General features: G+C 41.1%; 2 protein-coding genes across 2 annotated transcripts in view; one reads left to right on the forward strand and one right to left on the reverse strand.

The window, feature by feature from the left end:
* The window catches only part of LOC134984552 (oocyte zinc finger protein XlCOF6-like), a 62,507-nt gene that overhangs the window by 9,982 nt on the left and 31,171 nt on the right, over positions 1-21,354 (reverse strand). The gene's annotated exons all lie outside the window — the stretch shown is intronic.
* On the forward strand, positions 7,399-14,294 carry LOC134984548 (uncharacterized). Its single transcript, XM_063950106.1, has 2 exons — positions 7,399-7,445; positions 12,023-14,294. Exon 2 carries the CDS (start codon positions 12,378-12,380, stop codon positions 14,292-14,294), a length of 1,917 nt encoding a protein of 638 aa, XP_063806176.1. The 5' UTR covers positions 7,399-7,445; positions 12,023-12,377.

A 21,354-nucleotide genomic window follows, 5' to 3' on the forward strand; every position in this document is an offset into this window, starting at 1 on the left:
CTATAATATCAAGCACGTACTCACCTGTACCACAACTCATGTAGTTTACCTAATCACTTGTCCATGCAAACAACAATACGTAGGCAAGACCATACGCAATGCCAGGGAGCGCTTTGCCCTGCACAGGTCGACATTAAAAGCAGCACTTCTATCCAAGAAATCGGAACAACCTGTGGCCAGACACTACGTGGACAAGCAACATACATTGAAAGATTTGCAGTTCCAAATTATTGATCACATTCCCAGCAACTTAAGAGGCGGAGACAGAGCAGCCACCCTACTTAGAAGAGAGGCAACGTGGATGTACAGATTGGACACTGTGAGGCCGAAAGGTCTCAATGACAGAATCCAATGGAGTGTCTTCTGAGCAACCTTTATCAGCACTCGTCTCCATTATCTGATTATGGGGACGGTTGCACCGTTGACATTTGGTGTCACATAACAGGCTCACTAGCCTCTGTATTTTGTGACTTATGCATGTCATTTTATATTTTATATTTATCTCGCTCACTAGTACTGTACAATTCCGGTATTTATCATTAATAACGCTTGGACCTAGTACGAGATTGACAGTACCAGGGGACACCTGCATTCAAGTCAGCATGTTTGTTTTCGGTATGCTGCACGTTATGACAGCATAGTGCAACAGTATCTTCCTGTTTATATAATTGTTTTTTGCACCATTAATCACCCCCAGCCTGTAGTCGCGCCTCCTCCGCAATCCCGGTACCCGCACTTGCCGCAGGCATCCATGGCAACCACGGAGCGTCAGGTTGTCAAGGCAACGTGACGGCCCGGAACACGCTGGAGGTCACGTGACCGGGGCATTGACACGTCACCACTTCCAGGGCGGAAGCTCCAGGCTCCCCAGGACGCTGCACACCTTCCCACACGTGGGTCCTCCTCACCATAAAGGTAAATGTTTTGCACTGTTTTTCACACTTTGTATTTGGCTCACCTTGAAAAAGGGGCTTGCGTGCCCCGAAACGTTGGAGTTACCAGCCATGAATTAAAAAGCACCAGCACTTTATTCTCGCTGTGTCAGTCTCTGAGTGCCGCTGTTTGCTACACAGTTTGCTACTTGCATCAATCCCTCCAGAGGGCACCTGAGCAACATATCCATCGTTAGGAGAGTGCCGATCCGACATTTGTGAATATATATATATATATATATATATATTATATTATATATAAAATCTCAGTGCCTCCCCAGCCAATGACCTCACCGCACGTCACTGCCACAAAGTTCTAGTTACAACCCTGGTGCCTATCTATAATACTGTATAAAACTACAGACTGCGGTATTATACTATATATGGATGTGGGGCTGGATGCTTTTTAACTTGTGTGCATTTAATATAATATTTGTCAGGCTTTCTTTTTCTGTTATTTGGCTGCTTCAGGAGGATCAACATACTGTTAACACAGCCTCTAGATAACGTGATCACTCCACTGTCCAAGCAACGGGGGAAGGGGAGGGCCAAGAGGATGGGGGGAGGACGGGGGGAGGACGGGGGGGGGGGGGGTGTAGGCAGAAATTTTGCCTAGGGTGCCGAGAAACCTTGCACCGGCCCTGGGTCGACATGGTCATTAGGTTGACGTGGGCATGGTCGACACACAAAAGGTCAACAAAGTTTTTTTAGGGTTTTTTGGGGGGTTTCAGGATATAAGATTGCTGAATTATTTCTAGAAAGGGAGGAATACATCCCAATTTACTGAGTGAAAATGTGTTTGGTGTGTTTGAAAAAAAGGGAGATTTTGGTGACAATGGTGTGATACAATAGGTGGAAGATGGGATACTATACGGTTAGGTCAATATAAATTTGATGATTTGGCCAGTCTGAAGGTCCCTGCGATCTGTCTGATTTTGTCTCATTTAACTGCATGTTGTGGGTTCACAGCAACTGCTTAAAAATGCAAATTCAACACTTGGAATCACCTCTAGTCCCTTTGCCTGCTAAATTGATGAAGAAATATACGTTATGGTAAGAACTTATCGTTGATAACGGTATTTCTCCTATGTCCACAGGTTCCACAGGATAACAATGGGATATGATGGAGCTACAGCGGATTGGCACCAAACGATCACAAGCTTTCAGTCCTCCCAGGATGCAACGGGCTCGTCCATATATCCCCGCCCACTGTCTCAGGCAAATCAGTTGTATTCCAAATCATTTAGGCAGGAGCATCATGTAGAGCCCTATTAAGGCGAGAAGAACACACATGCACACCCTTCCATGCAAGAGGGACGAGTTTAGCGAGTATAAAGATCCCCAAATCAGTTGCATCAGGGTGGGATCCTTGTGGAACCTGTGGACATAGGAGAAATACCGTTATCAACGGTAAGTTCTTACCATAACGTATATTTCATCGGCGGGGCCCACAGATTATCCACAGGATAACAATGGGATTTCTCAAAGCAATTTAGCCCAAAGCAATTTAGTGGTGGGTACACTCCTGATTGGACAGGAGAACCTTGCGCCCGAATTTAGCGTCATGAGAGGCAAAAGTATCCAAGGCATAATGTCTAATGAAAGTGTTAATGGAAGACCATGTGGCTGCCTTACATATCTGTTCTGCTGAAGCACCATGTTGTGCTGCCCATGAAGGACCTACCTTACGAGTAGAGTGAGCAAGACATTAGCCGTAACAGGGAGATCAGCTTGAGAATACGCTTCTGAAATCGTCATTCGAAGCCATCTTGCTAGCGTCTGTTTAGTAGCAGGCCATCCTCTCTTGTGAAATCCGTAGAGAATGGAGAGAGAATCTGTCTTTCTGAAGGCACTGGTACGATCCAAGTAGATCCTTAACGCCCGGACTACGTCCAGCGACGCTTCTCCCGCAGACAGTCCCGATACCTGAAAAGCCGGGACTACAATTTCTTCATGAAGGTGGAATATAGACACCAACTTAGGAAGATACCCAGACCTAGTTCTGAGAACTGCTTTATCTGGATAAAAAAATCAGAAAAGAAGAACGGCATGACAGCGCTCCTAAATCTGACACTCTTCTAGCTGATGTCATAGTCAGTAAAAAAAGAGAACTTTAGCAGTCAACAATTTCAGATCCACTTTATTAAGTGGTTCAAACAGAGCAACTTGAAGGGCTTTGAGAACTAGACTTTAAGTCCCAAGGCACTGCCGGAGGAACAAAAGCCAGTTGAATGCGCAGCATTCCCTGGAAAACAGTACGCACATCCTGTAAATTGGCAATTTTCTTTTGGAACCATACAGTCAATGCTGATACTTGCACTCTCAAGGAAGCCACCTTCAAACCCTTATCCATTCCTGCTTGAAGGAAATCTAAGACCCTGGAAACTTGGAAAGATTTTGGGTCTATATTTCCTTTAATGCACCAATGAATATAGGTCTGCCATATTCGGTGATAAATGCGAGCTGAGGAGGGTTTCCTTGCTCTGAGCATTGTTTGAATTACCTGTTGTGATAATCCTCTTGACTTCAGGATAGAGGTTTCAAGAACCACGCCGTCAACGACAGTCGATCCAGCTGCCTGTGATAACAAGGACACTGCATCAGTAGATCTGGACGTTGAGGGAGCAGAATTGGAGCATCCATTGACATACTTTGCAGATCTGTATACCAATCGCTGGGCCAAGCCGGAGCTATTAGAATCATGGCACCCTTTTCTTGCTTTATTTTCCACACCACCTTGGGTAGCAAGATGATCGGAGGAAACAGATATGCCAGATGTAAATCCCATTTGATTGATAGAGGGTCCACAAAGATCGCTCCGGGATCCTTTGTTCTTGACCCGTATACTGGCACTTTGTTGTTCAGATGGGACGCCATGAGATCTATCTCTGGCAAACCCCACTTGTCTACATAAAAAGAGACAAGACAAAAGAAAACCTTTTCGGGAGCACTCTTAATTGAAAATGGTGATGATAATTAATCAGTATCAGGTGAAGTGATATGATGATAAATAATCTAAAACTTAACTTTTATTTTATTCCGTTAAAATATCGACCTATATGGTCCAAACATATTAAATAATTAATAAAAATAGAAGAGAAAAAGAGGTGAAATATGGATTAGATGAGAGAGAGTGAGCAGATTAGGACTGCCCCACCAGTGTTTTTACATGAAGATATGAGTGATCATCTTAGTGATATCCACAGTGCCTGGTATTCCTAAGCGGTCCCCCTTCAAAGTACTAACCAGGTCTATCCTATCAGCTTCCGAGATAGAAGATCGGGCTACTCTCAGGATAGTACGACCTTGAATGATGAAGATGACTTATGAAGGAAGAGAGAACCCACTTCTGCTGTCTGTACTCTGCCTGCTATGCGTCACTGGATAACTGGGCACCAGGCTTTTCCAGATGAGAGAGTGTTGGAAAGGAGAACCTTCACCAGTTTTAAATAGGGGAAGATCATGAATTGATTGATCTAACTCCCCTTAAGATCAAGGCAGAAGGAAGAAGGAACACTTCTGCTTTCTGTTGTGATAACCAAGTGTACGCTGGGAAGGGCAGAACCCAAGCCAGCACAGCTATCAGCCAGATGAGAGAGTGCTCAGAAGAGAGGAAGCTCTGATAAAAATCAGAAATGTAAATTTGTTTAAACTAATTCATTCAAATAGTATTCAGAATATTAGAGCGAATCCTCTCTTGTTCTCCTATGCCAAAGTGCATGAAAATAATAATAATAATATTATAATGACTTTCATATATAGGAAATCAATTAATATTCACACATTATTACTGATTAGATTATATCCTACGCATTTGTCAGCCAGTATATATGCTGGTAATACAGATTAAATATTTAAGCAGAGGTGACAGTTTGTGGTGATCATACAAATTCATAGATATCTAGGGTATCTTGAATTATAAATAATTGTTGATAAGAAAGTCCCAATCTCTCACATAGAGGTATAAATATGTACAAAATCAGTGTTGCAGAGAAATACTCCAGCAGAAAGTCTGCAGGATCAATAGGTTTAAAAATAAAAGTAAGAGAAACAATGTTGCAAAGAAAAAGTTTTTTCCAGCAATGGATCTACAGAATCAATCACTTGATAAATTAACCTTGTATAGGCTTCTAATGATTCTGCAATCAGAAAAAACACTGCCTCCAAAGCTTGTAACAATTTAACAATTGACAGACCTATCAGTTTTGGTCTTTTATCCACACAGAAAGTATAGTTAATCAGCAAACTAATTATAATTTATACCGATTAAGAACAAATACATGACAGTCTGATATAATAATGTTACCTTGCTAGCACCAGAGTAAAGAGAACTCTGTTTAGAAATTTCATGTATAAACCACATAGATGGAAAATATATAGTATGCAACACATGTATCAAAGTGTACCAGAGTATCACATAATCATGCAACATGTATATTTTTAAATGAAATAAATGCACCTTTTGGTGCTGTCGAATACTGTGACAGAGACAAACTGCTGAAGGCCTAAAAGCCTTCCATAAGTACTACTGGTTAGTACATGTAATATGCATGCACACATATAGTCAGAATATATCCAGAAAGCCATAGTCTCTAGTATAGGATATATTCAGCAGAGAATCCATTTTGTTTTTCTCTAAATGATACAGCATATATTCTTTTGTATTTTAGTTGAACTTTAAAACATAGAAAAGAATGTTGAAAACAAATTGTTTGCCAGTTCTAATTGCACGTACGCATTTCCGAAGTCCAGTCTATTTCCAAGAATGCATTACCCCCACACACACATATTGTAGACAATGGAAAAATAGGAATTGGATATTTTAGTAATGTCCAAGAGAAACTTGTGATTCTGACGCAATTACATATTTTTGGTTTGATTATGCCAATGTCCATATATGTCCATTTTATTAGAAAACAAGTGTCATTACGGTAGGCGTGAATAATGAAATGTATAATGAATATATTGAAATGTAACGCCCTGATCTGGGCATTCTGATATTCAAATTTGATAACAGAGGACTGACCTCTGTAACCAAGGTGATCTGTATACCAATAAATTTAATTACTTATTTTAAGAAATCTGAATCCTGACTATTTGCTTGCAATAGCACTTTAACTGTAATCAACGAATTAGACAATTTGGGGGCTCGTCGAACGAACTTGAATTGGTCCTTTCATCGACTTCTCACTAAGGGTGGAGACGACACCAATCCTGACATCACTACAACGGGTGCTGGTAAGTATGGAATGTAGCATGCTGATGTGTTGTGCTGCTTTTATACTTACTGGTCAACTGTGTGATGTACTTAATAACTGCATTGCTGATTAGTTGTGCATTGAGTGTGTTTAAGTCGGTTGAAGGACCAAGTAGCCAAGAAAAGTAACTCGGGAAATGTTGATTGACAGATGCTGTTGCATGTAAATAAGAAATAAGAAAAAAAAAAAAAAAAAACCTGGGTTTTTCACTCTTAACTCTGTGAATGAGTGCGTGTATAAGTGCTGTGGACCATCTTCACGAGGTCTGTTTGTGTTTCAATCTGCATTTACAGTATCACGTGCCCTCGTTAACGCTGTAAGTGTTAGATAAGATAAGAGCCAAAAATAAGTAAAAAGCACATAGACCACCTCCCTTGTTAGTCAGCTACACGTGTACAAGAAGGGTGTGTGAGAGAGAACAGAGTGAACAGCCCAAGGTTATATTTGAAAATCGTGTAAGTGATTGTAACTCATGGTAATACTGATCTAGAAAAGGGCTGCTAATTGGTTTAAATATATGGATTCTGGTAGATAACGGAATCTGCAGTCCCTTCAGGATTCTGAGTCTGTGTGACAATCTGATGTATTAACAGTGACTGTTACTGTGCACAGAAGTGAGTAACTCTAAAGAAGAGTATTGATTGTGATTATAGGGATATTTACTGCTGGTTTCAATAGGTAGACGTACCGCGGTAGAACTATTTGCTGCTCAAGATGGGGGCAGGTTTTTCGACGTATGAAAGAGCAGGGAGAATTAACCCTAGAAGTGCTTACTTTATAATGGAACAATGTGATCCAGACCTTGTGCAGTATTGTGACCAGTGGGTGTCACTTACCAAGCTTGATAAAATGTGTTTTCCTGTATGCGGATCGTTCAATACAGAATGTTTAGACACAGTAAGAGACAGAATCATGTCTACAGTGAAGGCTCAGAATAGGTTAAAACAACTGAGATGCTTGCGCCAGTGGTATGCTATTGCCAATATGTATAAATTAGATAATACAGTTGGAGCAATGCAAACCCAGCCGCTTATAACAGATTGCCGTAAACATCTGGCACTGGCATCATCAGTATCCGCACCAACAGGGGACTGTCGCCCTCCAGCATATTGTCCACTATATCCTCAGAATATTACTAGTATATCAGAGGATCAGTGGCAGGAGGAGCAACAGTTTGCAGGAATAGCTTGCACGCTAGCACAACCTAGGGCAGTTGGGAGAACAGAGAGGGCTGCTGCGTCCTCCACGAGCTCAGGTCAGGTAACTGTTAAAACTAGTGAGGAATCTAGTGACGGTAGCACAGATGAGATATTATCAGAACCAGAGGAGGTAGCAGCGAAAGAGACTCGCAAGGAAAAAGCAGATAGGTTGCGCGCTGAAGCTATAATTACTAAAGATACTCTGCGCAAACCCAAACCTACACTGGAGTTGCAACCAGTCAGGGTATTTACAGTGCCAGGGCAAGAGGTAGGGTCAGATAGAACTGTTCCGATGTGGAGTCCCTGGAGACAAACAGATTTGCAATCTTTAATACAGAGTTTTCCCGATCCAAGAAAAAATCTGCATAAGGCATGTAAATATGTGGAAACTGTGTCACTCATACATGAACCTGCAGGGAGGGATTGGAAGCAGTTAATACTAGCAATGTATCCAAATGAGAAAATTGATAGCACTAAGGTAGTTACAGCAGAAATGCTAGAGGCTACGCAATTAACTACTGAGCAGCAGAAGAATGTGGTGAAAATGTTTCAAGAACAGTTAAAACTGGTATTTCCCCAGCGTATTGACTGGTCTAAATTGTATCAGACAAAACAGGAGCTGACTGAGTCTGTGGCTGAATACTATAAGCGATTGATGGAAAATCTTAAGGAGTATGGTGGAATCAGTGATGAGAATGATGCACAGGTTGCAGTCATGATTAAGGGTTTGTTTATGGATGGGTTGAATGAAAAATTGCGTGACCGCGTGACCATACAGTACCCTGAATGGAAAGATGAAGTGCTTGGTGTTTTGCTTAATGCTTCAAAAAGACATGAAAGAAATATTTTAGTTAAGGATTCTAAGGCTAAAGATAAGCTAATGACATTGCAGATAAAAACTTTAGAGAGAGCAGCAAATGAGTCCTTAAAGGAACATATGCATCAGAAGCAAACTCCCCAGATTAAGCAGATCAAAGCATCTCAAAATGGTATATGTTATGCATGCGGAATTTATGGACATTACCAGCGTAGTTGTCCATCTTACAGAGCACTACAGGTACCAGCAAGGCGTTCTGCACAGCCTTTTCACTCTTCTCCCTCCGTGATTCCCCCTCCTCCTTTTCCTCCCCCCGGCAGAAAGTATAGAGCCAACAAAGTTTCCTTTGCAAGCTCTCCTGGCCGAGAGCCCAGAGGACAACGCCTAATCGCTGCAGCAGGAGCTTCACAGTCTCCCTCACAGTCATGGGCTGCACGGGGGGGTCAAGGGACCAGAGCAAGACTATAGGATGAGGCTAGCGCCAGCATTCTTGCTGCCCATATGGGAGGGTTACCGGAGCCTACCGTATGGATGCAAGTAGGCAATGATACATACAATTGCCTTATTGATACTGGTGCTGAACGCAGTGTATTAAAAGATAAGGGGAATATTTCCAAAACTTTACAAACAGTACAAGCGATAGGAATTACTGGGAAAGTCACTACACTCCCTGTATCTTCTAATCAGAAAGTAACACTGGGTCCCATATCAACCTCACATGCCTTTGTGTTATCGGAAAATTCACCTTCTAATTTACTAGGTAGGGACCTACTTTGTAAATTAAACTGCACTATATATTGCTCTCCAGATGGGGTATTTTTACAGATTCCTGACAAAAGTACAGAGGAAGTGCAGGCGTATTTGGATACCGCCCATATAAAAACCTCTATTTACCCTGTGATTTTATCTCCGCAGGTAAAGAACATGCTTGATGAAATACCTGAGCACTTATGGGCCACTGAGTCACATGATATAGGCTTAATAAAGGATACACCTCCGGTACAGGTGGAATTACTCCCGGGAAAATTACCTCCTAGGGTTCCGCAGTATCCATTAAAGCCAGAAGCAGAGAAAGGACTAGAATCAGTTATGCAAACTTTACTAGATCAGGGAGTTTTAGTAAAGTGTATAAGCACTGCAAATACTCCAGTGTTTCCCATAGCCAAGCGTAATCCCACACCTGGGAAACCTACAAAGTGGCGTTTGACTCAGGATTTAAGGGCACTGAACAAAGTGGTAAAGTCGCATTATCCAGTGGTGCCAAATCCTGCCACCATATTAACGCAGATTCCTGCAGATGCGACTCATTTCAGTGTAATTGATTTATGCAGTGCATTTTTTTCAGTGCCGGTACATCCTGACTCACAATACCTGTTTGCATTTACCTATAGGGGTGTCCAGTACACCTGGACACGGCTTCCACAAGGGTATATTGAGAGTCCAAATTGGTATTCACAATGCCTGCGTAATAATCTGCAATCTTTTGTACCCACAGATGGTTCCGTCCTTATACAATACGTGGACGACCTGTTGCTGTGCTCCAAGTCGTTTGAAGCATCCCTTGCAGACACTAAACAATTATTGTGTTTCCTTGCAGAGGCAGGTCACAAGGTGTCGCAGGATAAAATTCAACTGTGCACTGACAAGGTTAAATATCTGGGTCATTATTTGGCACCAGGCCAAAGACAGTTAGACCCTCAGAGGGTGGAGGTAATGGTAAAACATCCATTACCCAAAACACAAAAGGATGTGCGTGCCTTTCTTGGCATGGCACAATTTTGCAGACAATGGATACCAGGGTTTTCGACAGTGGCCCTACCCCTACAGCAGTTCATTTCTCAGGATAAACCACAGATAGTGCAGCATACACCTGAGTCAGTCGCTGCTTTTGACAAAATTAAACAGTTGTTGACCACGGCCCCAGCGTTAGGCTTACCTAACTACAGCAAACCATTCCAACTTTATTGTAGTGAGAATAAAGACACAGCTTTAGGGGTGTTGACACAAATACATGGGGACAGACACAGACCCATAGGTTATTTCAGTGCACAGTTGGATACGGTTGCAAAAGCATTGCCCACATGTTTACGGGCAGTGGCTGCAGCCGTCCTATTGCTGGAAAAGACCCAAGATATTGTGTTACAGCATGAATTACACCTGTATGTCCCACATGCAGTTGCACAAATACTAAACAACGCACAGACTAGACATGTGTCCACTGCTAGATTCTCCCGGTGGGAGATAGCTCTTTTGACTCCTGGTAATCTCACAATACACAGGTGCAACAATCTGAATCCTGCCACATTGTTACCCTCGTCCTCCGAAGAGAGGAGTAGAGAGGATGAGGAGGAGAAGGAGAACAATGTGCATGATTGCAATACATACATGAATCAAAACTTTTCAGTTAGACCTGATATCTCTGAAACACCATTAGAAAACCCAGATATGGTTTTGTTCACCGATGGTAGTTGTCACAGGCAGACACAGGATGGGTCATTGGTGACAGGGTATGCTGTCACGACACAGGATAAGGTTGTAGAAGCCAAACCATTGGGCCCACCTCATTCAGCTCAAGTAGCAGAGTTAATAGCATTAATTAGAGCATGCCAGTTAGCAGAAGGGAAACGAGTAAACATCTACACAGACTCCAGATACGGGTTTGGAGTGGTACAAGATTTTGGGGCCATCTGGAAGCATAGGGGATACCTTACTGCAGCAGGAACACCCATTGCAAATGCTCACTTGGTAAAAGAGTTAATAAATGCTATACAATTGCCAGAAGAAGTTGCAGTAATTAAATGTCAAGCACACACAAAACAAATTGATGCTGTTTCCATGGGTAATAGGTTGGCTGACATGACAGCCAAAGAAGTTGCCGTAGCTCCATGCCAATCTGAAACACCAGCCATGATGATGATTTTTAATGAAATAACATGGGAAAGACTAAAACAGTATCAGAAGGGTACATCGTCAAATGAGATTAACAATTGGAAATTAAAAAAATGTTGTCAGAGAGAGGATGGTATTTGGGTGGGGCCAGATGACAAACCAGTGGCTCCTAAACAATTGTTGCCAGCACTAGCAGAAGGTGCTCATGGCTTAGTACATTTGGGTGCAGACAGCATGAACAGAATTGTTCAGTCATATTGGTATGCTCCAGGGTTTATCAAGGTTGCCAGAAATAAATGTGAAAGCTGTGTTATTTGCTTGAAAAACAATGTTGGAAAGACAGTACCTACCCAGATGAGACATTTGCCAAATGCCTCAGGTCCATTTCAAAGGTTACAGATTGATTTTATTCAGTTACCAAAGATAAGAGGGCTTCAGTACGTGTTGGTTTTAGTGGACATGTTCAGCGGTTGGGTTGAGGCTTGGCCTACGGCCTCAGACACCGCACAGTTCACCGCTAAGAAAATTTTGCAAGAATTTGTATGTAGATATGGGTTACCGTATGTTATTGAAAGTGATCGTGGAACACACTTTACAGGGAAAGTTTTTCAGAGAATGTGTGAAATGATAGGAATAGAATCCAAACTACACACGCCGTATTACCCAAAGGCGTCAGCAAAGGTGGAAAGAATTAATGGGGTTATTAAAAACAGGTTAGCTAAGCTTACCAAAGAGACGGGATTGTCGTGGCCAGAAGCACTACCTATAGTGCTTCATAGTATTAGAATCACACCTAAACCCCCGCTCAATCTCTCTCCTTATGAATTGCTATTTGGACTTCAACCAAGATACGTTACTAACCCAAAGACTGATTTAAAAATGCAACATGATTTGACTGTTCAATATGTTATTCAATTGTCTAAGCAGCTAAGAGATCTCCGACGTGCTCAACAGAGTATTCAGCCTACTTCCTCCTTGGGTCCAGCACACCAGATTCAGCCTGGGGACCATGTGATGGTGAGAAGCTTCCTGCGGTCGGGTTCCCTCACAGATCGGTGGGACGGTCCTTGGCAAGTGCTCTTGACAACAGATACCTCCATAAAGGTTGCCGAAAGAGACACGTGGGTACATGGATCCCATTGCAAACCGGTAAGAGACCCAAGTTTGAAAAAACAAAGAGACTCTGATTTGTGCGCAGACACGACGAAAGATTCCAGAGACTCTAATTTGCTTGTGAATACAGACTTACCCGACCTGTGTGTAGCAGGGCTCTTCAAGCAAGATGGAGATGATTGCATATAATCGATTACAGGCCTACCGAATAATGTCCCAGAAAAGTTTCAAGTTATTTTGCTGTTTACTGGGAACCATCATGGTCCTTACCATAGGGGGCATTTTGTATCTTGGAGAGAGGGCGAGCAGGGGCTCATGGTCTGATTATGCGGCCTCCATTAGAGTGGATGGTCATTATTTTAACCAAACAATTCCTTCCTCTTTTCTAAGCAGGCCCCCCCGATCTATCAACAACGATGATCTGTGCACCGAGTCTGATTTACCTCCAGTCGAAAGGTGCATTTGTGATTACTGTACCAAACCCCCAGAGGAGAGGTGCATACTCTGGTGTATGGATAATGTTGGATATTACTCTCGGAATTACCCCATTCAAAAATATCACGCACTGTTGGGACAGGTATTGAATGTCACAAATTGTTGGGTATGTACCAGAACACCGCTATTGAGCGAAAATCTGCCTATGTCACCAGTCCCTGCATCACACGATGAGATAACCAAAGTGATTAGTGTAGAGAGTTGTGAAGAAGATTGTAGCCTAAAAAGTTGTGGAAGACACGTTACTGATCAATATAACAAGACAAAGCCACCCATCATCGTTCTGGCCCCACATGTTAGTGATCGAGTGCCATTTTGTTTTAATAAAACTATAGTTGACATGAGATCCTATGAACCACAACTGTGGACCAGTGCAGGAATGTTTACCCTTCCCAAGGCAGATCACCCGGTTCAATTAGGTAAAGTGGAGAAAGGATATTGTGATAAAATTGTTAACATATACAAGCCATATGTTCCACAGTGTGCTGAGCCATGTAGCGAGGATTTTAAAAGCTCCAATTGCATTTCATGCACCATAGATTACTACAACTCTGTATTTGATTACACGTTACCAGTAAATGTTCCTCATTCTGAGACAGATCCTATTGTACAGACATGCCAGATTGGTATGATAGTGGCTACTATGGTATTAGGATTTGACATTCCCTACCTTCTTCCACATGATATGTATTACATTTGTGGGAAAAATGCTTATAAATGGTTACCCCCAAATTCTGAAGGTCTTTGCTACCTGGGGAGAATTATTCCACAGTTCTACACCATAACCCATGATGAGTTGAAAAAAGTGTTTTTACAGGATGGTCAAAAAGATGGTCAACGTTATAAGAGAGACATAATAATTCGGAAACACCTTCCGTTAATTGACTCCTCCATAAAGCATCGTATTGGTACCACCCTTGCCAACATCTTTTCCTATGGTACCTGGGGCTATTTGGAGAACCAAAAGGAGATTGTTGATCTAGCCCAATTCATTGACAACGTTACTGAACTTTATGATGAGACATTTCGATATGTCGGACATGAACTGAAAGCTTTTCGTAATGAACTGTTACAACACAGACTCGTTTTGGATTACCTGACAGCCCAGTCAGGAGGTTATTGTCTAACCCTTGAAACTAACCTCGGCGTACATTGCTGTAATTATTTGACTAACAATGATACTGATCCAGACGCCATTATTGCTAATTACATGAATGAAGCTTATGATTTAAAGGAAGATTTTAAACGAGCACACTATGATCCCGATTCTGAAGATGATGCATGGTGGTCTATGTTTAACCCCAGTACCTGGTTCTCAGGAATGGGAGCCTGGTTTTCTAATGTGATGTATTCTGTGATGAAATTTATCCTTGTGATCATCGTAGCCATCTTGTTGCTATACACAGTCTACAGATGTGGTTTATGTTGCATTCAGAAAATTACTGCCAAACGCAGAACAGCAATTTTACATGAAATGATCATTAGTGAGCTGTACGTTCCTAGAAACTCTCCTGAGATGACAGGGTACATGGATAATGTCCCTGATCAAAGGGTGGAGCTGTCGAATACTGTGACAGAGACAAACTGCTGAAGGCCTAAAAGCCTTCCATAAGTACTACTGGTTAGTACATGTAATATGCATGCACACATATAGTCAGAATATATCCAGAAAGCCATAGTCTCTAGTATAGGATATATTCAGCAGAGAATCCATTTTGTTTTTCTCTAAATGATACAGCATATATTCTTTTGTATTTTAGTTGAACTTTAAAACATAGAAAAGAATGTTGAAAACAAATTGTTTGCCAGTTCTAATTGCACGTACGCATTTCCGAAGTCCAGTCTATTTCCAAGAATGCATTACCCCCACACACACATATTGTAGACAATGGAAAAATAGGAATTGGATATTTTAGTAATGTCCAAGAGAAACTTGTGATTCTGACGCAATTACATATTTTTGGTTTGATTATGCCAATGTCCATATATGTCCATTTTATTAGAAAACAAGTGTCATTACGGTAGGCGTGAATAATGAAATGTATAATGAATATATTGAAATGTAACGCCCTGATCTGGGCATTCTGATATTCAAATTTGATAACAGAGGACTGACCTCTGTAACCAAGGTGATCTGTATACCAATAAATTTAATTACTTATTTTAAGAAATCTGAATCCTGACTATTTGCTTGCAATAGCACTTTAACTGTAATCAACGAATTAGACAGTGCTTTCATTTTTATGCAACAAGTGAGGACTACAGAAATTGATCTAAACTAATAAGGATATTCAGAAAAAATGTATATTCTCTTTGTGCATTTAAATATTAATTCATGCACAGGGGTGTGATTATTATGACCCCTAGTGATAATCCTCAATTGATAACGAGCTATGTGGGAGGAGGGGGGGAGGGGGGAGGTGGAAAGAGAGACGGTGAAAAAGTGTGGCCGTGAGTGGAAAATATATTATATTGTTCAGTTGGTCACCACTCCAGCCAGATTTAAATAGCAATCTATCACCCTCACTTTCTAGCCCGATCCGTTACTGCTTCCCCTAATGTGCCTTCCACCATATATAAGGAATATATTGCCGAAGTATCAATACTAGATATCCTTAATACTTAACCTCAGAAATCGGTATGTGGTGTAAGGCAGAGAGGGGGGAGTGAGAAAGAAGGGGATATGACACGACCGTGGAGGGATTATACAGGGTGTTGCCGTAGTGTTACCAATCGCCGCTCCAAATGCTATGGATGCCGGCGTCCGTCATTCATCTCCACAGGTCCGGCTCCCCGCTCCTGCTTTCCCCCTCGTCTCACATGTGTGTCCTCACTGTGAAAGTGCAGCGGCCGCCCGGAGTCCAAAAGGGGCGTGGCCGTACGACGTCCTTGATGACGTCAGTCCCTACGTACGTTTCACCTAACGGGCTTGTTCACGGGAGCCTCAGTCCTTCAAGCCCAGTCATAACTTTATATAGCGATGTATTAATTAACAGTGATTATGTAAATTGAACAATTATGCTGTTGATACTAAATATAATCTGAAGTGATGAATAACCCTCCTAATGCCAAAACAATATAATTAGTCGGCATTGAGTTTGAACTATTTAATTGATCTAAAAGCCTGAATAATTTCCTAAATGGCTGGATTGATTATATTGACAATTGAGTCTTAGTTTAGTATAACCTGGAAGTCAAACAGTGCAGAACATCATGTACATTATTGAATCAAATAAATATGAAGAAACATATAAATTAAATAAAATCAAAACGCACAAAACATAAGTATTGTATATATGTGTGATACATGTAAAAATAAAACTACCAAATAATTATGAGGAGAATATTGGAACTATATAGGTCCTTGCTGAGGATCACTATAGTATATCAATTTACACATATGTATTTCTATATGTCCAGTTTGTATTAGTCAATTTATCTTCTTTTGTGTGAGAAATTGTATGAGCAGGATTTTGTAGATAATAGTGTGTTATCATTGATAGCTTGGCCAGGCACATAATCATTAGTACCGTTCAAAAGGGAGAATATAATGATTCAAAAAGGAAACATAATTATTTATGAGTAATTCATCAATGAGTAATATTCTTCCTGGGTGACTGGGTAACAGATGAATTGATTAGTATTTAAACAGTGAAGAATGATGATGAGAACTATGAATATAATATTAAAACATTATTTTTATTATTAATAGGAGTTTGAGCTGTGTGCTAAGAAAGGAGTTGTGTACTTGAAGAATATACCAGGATAGGTGTACATAGAACGAGAATGAGTGAAAATATGAGGAAGTGAATAAGTGAAGAAATAATAATAAATGAAGAAGTGTGAAATGTAATAATATATAAAGAAATATATATGTGGGAGGATGTAGTGACAAGGGTAGTGATAAAGGTAAAACATTTTATGGGCTTTTAGGCATCAAAATAGTAATTATTTATTGTGGAAATATGACTAGATTGTCTAGAATGTATGTCAAAAGTTGCTAGGTGAGAGGAGTGAAAGTGTATGTGAGTGAGTGAAGGTATTGGGGGGAGAGGGGAAGTGTGATGTTTAATCAAAATATCTCATGATTTTGTATTGAACATTACATATTTTGTTCCTAAAGGGATGTAAGTATGTCTCCTTAGTTCTCATGAAGTCTCGCACCCAAGGAAGTTTACTCAAGAAACACACTATAGTTTATGTTTTCATTTAGGCCTCGCGGTATCAAGGAATGTAACTTGAAGATCCACTCCGACTCTTTTTTCTGTAGTGTGTTCATTACGTCTCCTCCTCTTAGGCCCATTTTGAGGTGTTCTAGGTCAAAGATGCGTAAATCTTGAGTTCTGCTCTCGTGAACCTGAAGGAAATGTTTGGCAACAGTAGTCAGAGATTTAAATTTGGATGTATCCGATCTGGCATTACGGATATTGCCGTAATGCCGTAATGTGTCCGTATTGCCGTAATGTGTCCTCACTGTGAAAGTGCCGGGCGGCCGCGGCACTTTCACAGTGAGGACACACATGTGAGACGAGGGGGAAAGCAGGAGCGGGGAGCCGGACCTGTGGAGATGAATGACGGACGCCGGCATCCATAGCATTTGGAGCGGCGATTGGTAACACTACGGCAACACCCTGTATAATCCCTCCACGGTCGTGTCATATCCCCTTCTTTCTCACTCCCCCCTCTCTGCCTTACACCACATACCGATTTCTGAGGTTAAGTATTAAGGATATCTAGTATTGATACTTCGGCAATATATTCCTTATATATGGTGGAAGGCACATTAGGGGAAGCAGTAACGGATCGGGCTAGAAAGTGAGGGTGATAGATTGCTATTTAAATCTGGCTGGAGTGGTGACCAACTGAACAATATAATATATTTTCCACTCACGGCCACACTTTTTCACCGTCTCTCTTTCTACCTCCCCCCTCCCCCCCTCCTCCCACATAGCTCGTTATCAATTGAGGATTATCACTAGGGGTCATAATAATCACACCCCTGTGCATGAATTAATATTTAAATGCACAAAGAGAATATACATTTTTTCTGAATATCCTTATTAGTTTAGATCAATTTCTGTAGTCCTCACTTGTTGCATAAAAATGAAAGCACCAAAAGGTGCATTTATTTCATTTAAAAATATACATGTTGCATGATTATGTGATACTCTGGTACACTTTGATACATGTGTTGCATACTATATATTTTCCATCTATGTGGTTTATACATGAAATTTCTAAACAGAGTTCTCTTTACTCTGGTGCTAGCAAGGTAACATTATTATATCAGACTGTCATGTATTTGTTCTTAATCGGTATAAATTATAATTAGTTTGCTGATTAACTATACTTTCTGTGTGGATAAAAGACCAAAACTGATAGGTCTGTCAATTGTTAAATTGTTACAAGCTTTGGAGGCAGTGTTTTTTCTGATTGCAGAATCATTAGAAGCCTATACAAGGTTAATTTATCAAGTGATTGATTCTGTAGATCCATTGCTGGAAAAAACTTTTTCTTTGCAACATTGTTTCTCTTACTTTTATTTTTAAACCTATTGATCCTGCAGACTTTCTGCTGGAGTATTTCTCTGCAACACTGATTTTGTACATATTTATACCTCTATGTGAGAGATTGGGACTTTCTTATCAACAATTATTTATAATTCAAGATACCCTAGATATCTATGAATTTGTATGATCACCACAAACTGTCACCTCTGCTTAAATATTTCATCTGTATTACCAGCATATATACTGGCTGACAAATGCGTAGGATATAATCTAATCAGTAATAATGTGTGAATATTAATTGATTTCCTATATATGAAAGTCATTATAATATTATTATTATTATTATTATTATTTTCATGCACTTTGGCATAGGAGAACAAGAGAGGATTCGCTCTAATATTCTGAATACTATTTGAATGAATTAGTTTAAACAAATTTACATTTCTGATTTTTATCAGAGCTTCCTCTCTTCTGAGCACTCTCTCATCTGGCTGATAGCTGTGCTGGCTTGGGTTCTGCCCTTCCCAGCGTACACTTGGTTATCACAACAGAAAGCAGAAGTGTTCCTTCTTCCTTCTGCCTTGATCTTAAGGGGAGTTAGATCAATCAATTCATGATCTTCCCCTATTTAAAACTGGTGAAGGTTCTCCTTTCCAACAGTCTCTCATCTGGAAAAGCCTGGTGCCCAGTTATCCAGTGACGCATAGCAGGCAGAGTACAGACAGCAGAAGTGGGTTCTCTCTTCCTTCATAAGTCATCTTCATCATTCAAGGTCGTACTATCCTGAGAGTAGCCCGATCTTCTATCTCGGAAGCTGATAGGATAGACCTGGTTAGTACTTTGAAGGGGGACCACTTAGGAATACCAGGCACTGTGAATATCACTAAGATGATCACTCATATCTTCATGTAAAAACACTGGTGGGGCAGTCCTAATCTGCTCACTCTCTCTCATCTAATCCATATTTCACCTCTTTTTCTCTTCTATTTTTATTAATTATTTAATATGTTTGGACCATATAGGTCGATATTTTAACGGAATAAAATAAAAGTTAAGTTTTAGATTATTTATCATCATATCACTTCACCTGATACTGATTAATTATCATCACCATTTTCAATTAAGAGTGCTCCCGAAAAGGTTTTCTTTTGTCTTGTCTCTTTTTATGTAGTTAATCTACAAAAGTTTTTTTGGGAGCACCACCAATAAATAAGGTGCCTTTAAAGGATTTGAATATTGGCACCGTTTATATTGGTTATTTTCAGATTTTTTCATATTTCAATGTGGCTTCACAGTACACAGCTAGTGCGGAACTGACAAACCATTTTTCAAACCCCACTTGTCTACCAGAGTCTGAAAGACTTCCGGGTGTAGAGCCCATTCGCTTGCTTGAATGGCGTGTCGACAGAGAAAATCCGCTTCCCAGTTTAGGACTCCCGGAACGAACACTGCGGACAATGCTGGAAGATTGAGTTCTACCCATTTTTGTATATGACTTACCTCCTCCATTGCTTTTTTGCTGCGAGTCCGTCCCTGATGGTTGAGGTACGCTACTGCCGTTGCATTGTCTGAGCGGATCTGGACTGGTTTTCCTTGCAAAGTGTCTTTTGCCTGAATCAGTGCCATGTATATGGCCCGATGCTCCAACAGGTTTATTAGCAGGCAACTTTCTTCTGTGGGTCACTGTCCTTGGAACCATAATTTTCCGGACACTGATACCCAGCCCTGAATACTGGCATCTGTTGTCAGGATCTCCCAATCGGATATCCAAAAGGGTCTGCCCTTGTCTAGATTGGATGTCTGCAGCCACCAGGCTAATGACCTTCTTACTTTTTCTGAAAGTACTATGGTATTTTACTTAATCGTCTGATGTACCCCATTCCATTTGGACAGAATCAGATGCTGCAGAGGTCTTGAGTGGAACTGTGCCTACTCCACCATGTCGAATGTTGAATTGATATTGTTTGACTGTGTAACAACTCCTGAGTCCTTAACTGCACCTTGGATATTTTATTCCGAAGTAAAAATATTGTCTGCAGACTTGAATCCAATACAGCCCCCAAGTGAATCATCTGTTGTGATGGAATCAGAGATGACTTTGCCCAATGTATGAGCCATCCGTGGGTCTGTAGACAAGTTATTGTCTGCTGGAGATGGCCCAAGCACATTTCCTGGGACAGAGCCAGGATTAAAAGATCGTCGAGGTATGGAAAAATTCTTATCCCCTGCTTTCGAAGATAAGCTGCCATAGCCACCATAATCTTGGTAAATACTCTGGAAGCTGTGGCTAACCCAAAGGGTAAGGCCTGGAACTGAAAATGTTGCTGAAGGATGGCGAACCTGAGGTAACACTGATGAGACAGTGCTATAGGAACATGCAGGTAAGCATCCTGTATATCTAGGGATACCATGTAATCCCCTGGTTCCATGGCTAAAACTATGGAGCGTAAAGTCTCCATGTGGAACCGTGGTACCAAAATGTATTTGTTTAACTTTTTGAGATTGAGAATCGGCCGAAACGACCCATTTGGTTTCTGAAAAAAAACCAGGATGGAGTAAAAACTCTGTCCCCATTGTGCAGGGGGTACTGGAATAATTAATCCTGACTGAAGCAATTTCTGAACTCCTTCTTGCAGGGCTCTGGCCTTCGCCTCTATCCGAGACGGGCTGGTACAGAAGAACTTTTGAGGAGGCTGCTTCTTGAAAGGGAAAATATAACCCAGAGATACCACTTCATGCACCCAGGCATCTGTTGTAGACTGCTGCCATATCTGTGCAAAATGAAGAAGTCGGCCCCCTAACCTGAGGTCCCCCAGGCGGAGGCCCACACCATCAGGCTGATGGCTTATCTTCTGGGTTGGAAGCTGGCCCTCTGGTGGCCTAATGCTTCTTTGCCTTACCAAACTTATTGTATTGGGGCTGCTTACGATCACTTTTTCCTTTTGCTTTTCCTTGCTAAAAATGGCCGAAAAACCGGACCCTTAGGTCTGGGTTATATGTGGCAGGATACCTGACCTTCTTGGATTCTGCCTCTGATTCCAGAATATCTGTCAATTCCTTACCAAACAGAATATCCCCACAAAAGGCAAAGATTCCAGAACCTTTTTCGATTCTGAATCAGCTTTCCACGTGCGCAGCCAA

The sequence above is a fragment of the Pseudophryne corroboree genome (assembly GCF_028390025.1).
Source record: "Pseudophryne corroboree isolate aPseCor3 chromosome 3 unlocalized genomic scaffold, aPseCor3.hap2 SUPER_3_unloc_62, whole genome shotgun sequence".
In the NCBI taxonomy this organism is placed as follows: domain Eukaryota; kingdom Metazoa; phylum Chordata; class Amphibia; order Anura; family Myobatrachidae; genus Pseudophryne; species Pseudophryne corroboree.

Excerpts from the sequence above, each read along its gene's own strand:
- LOC134984548 (XM_063950106.1), top strand. The coding sequence starts at position 12,378 with ATGGAGATGATTGCATATAATCGATTACAGGCCTACCGAATAATGTCC.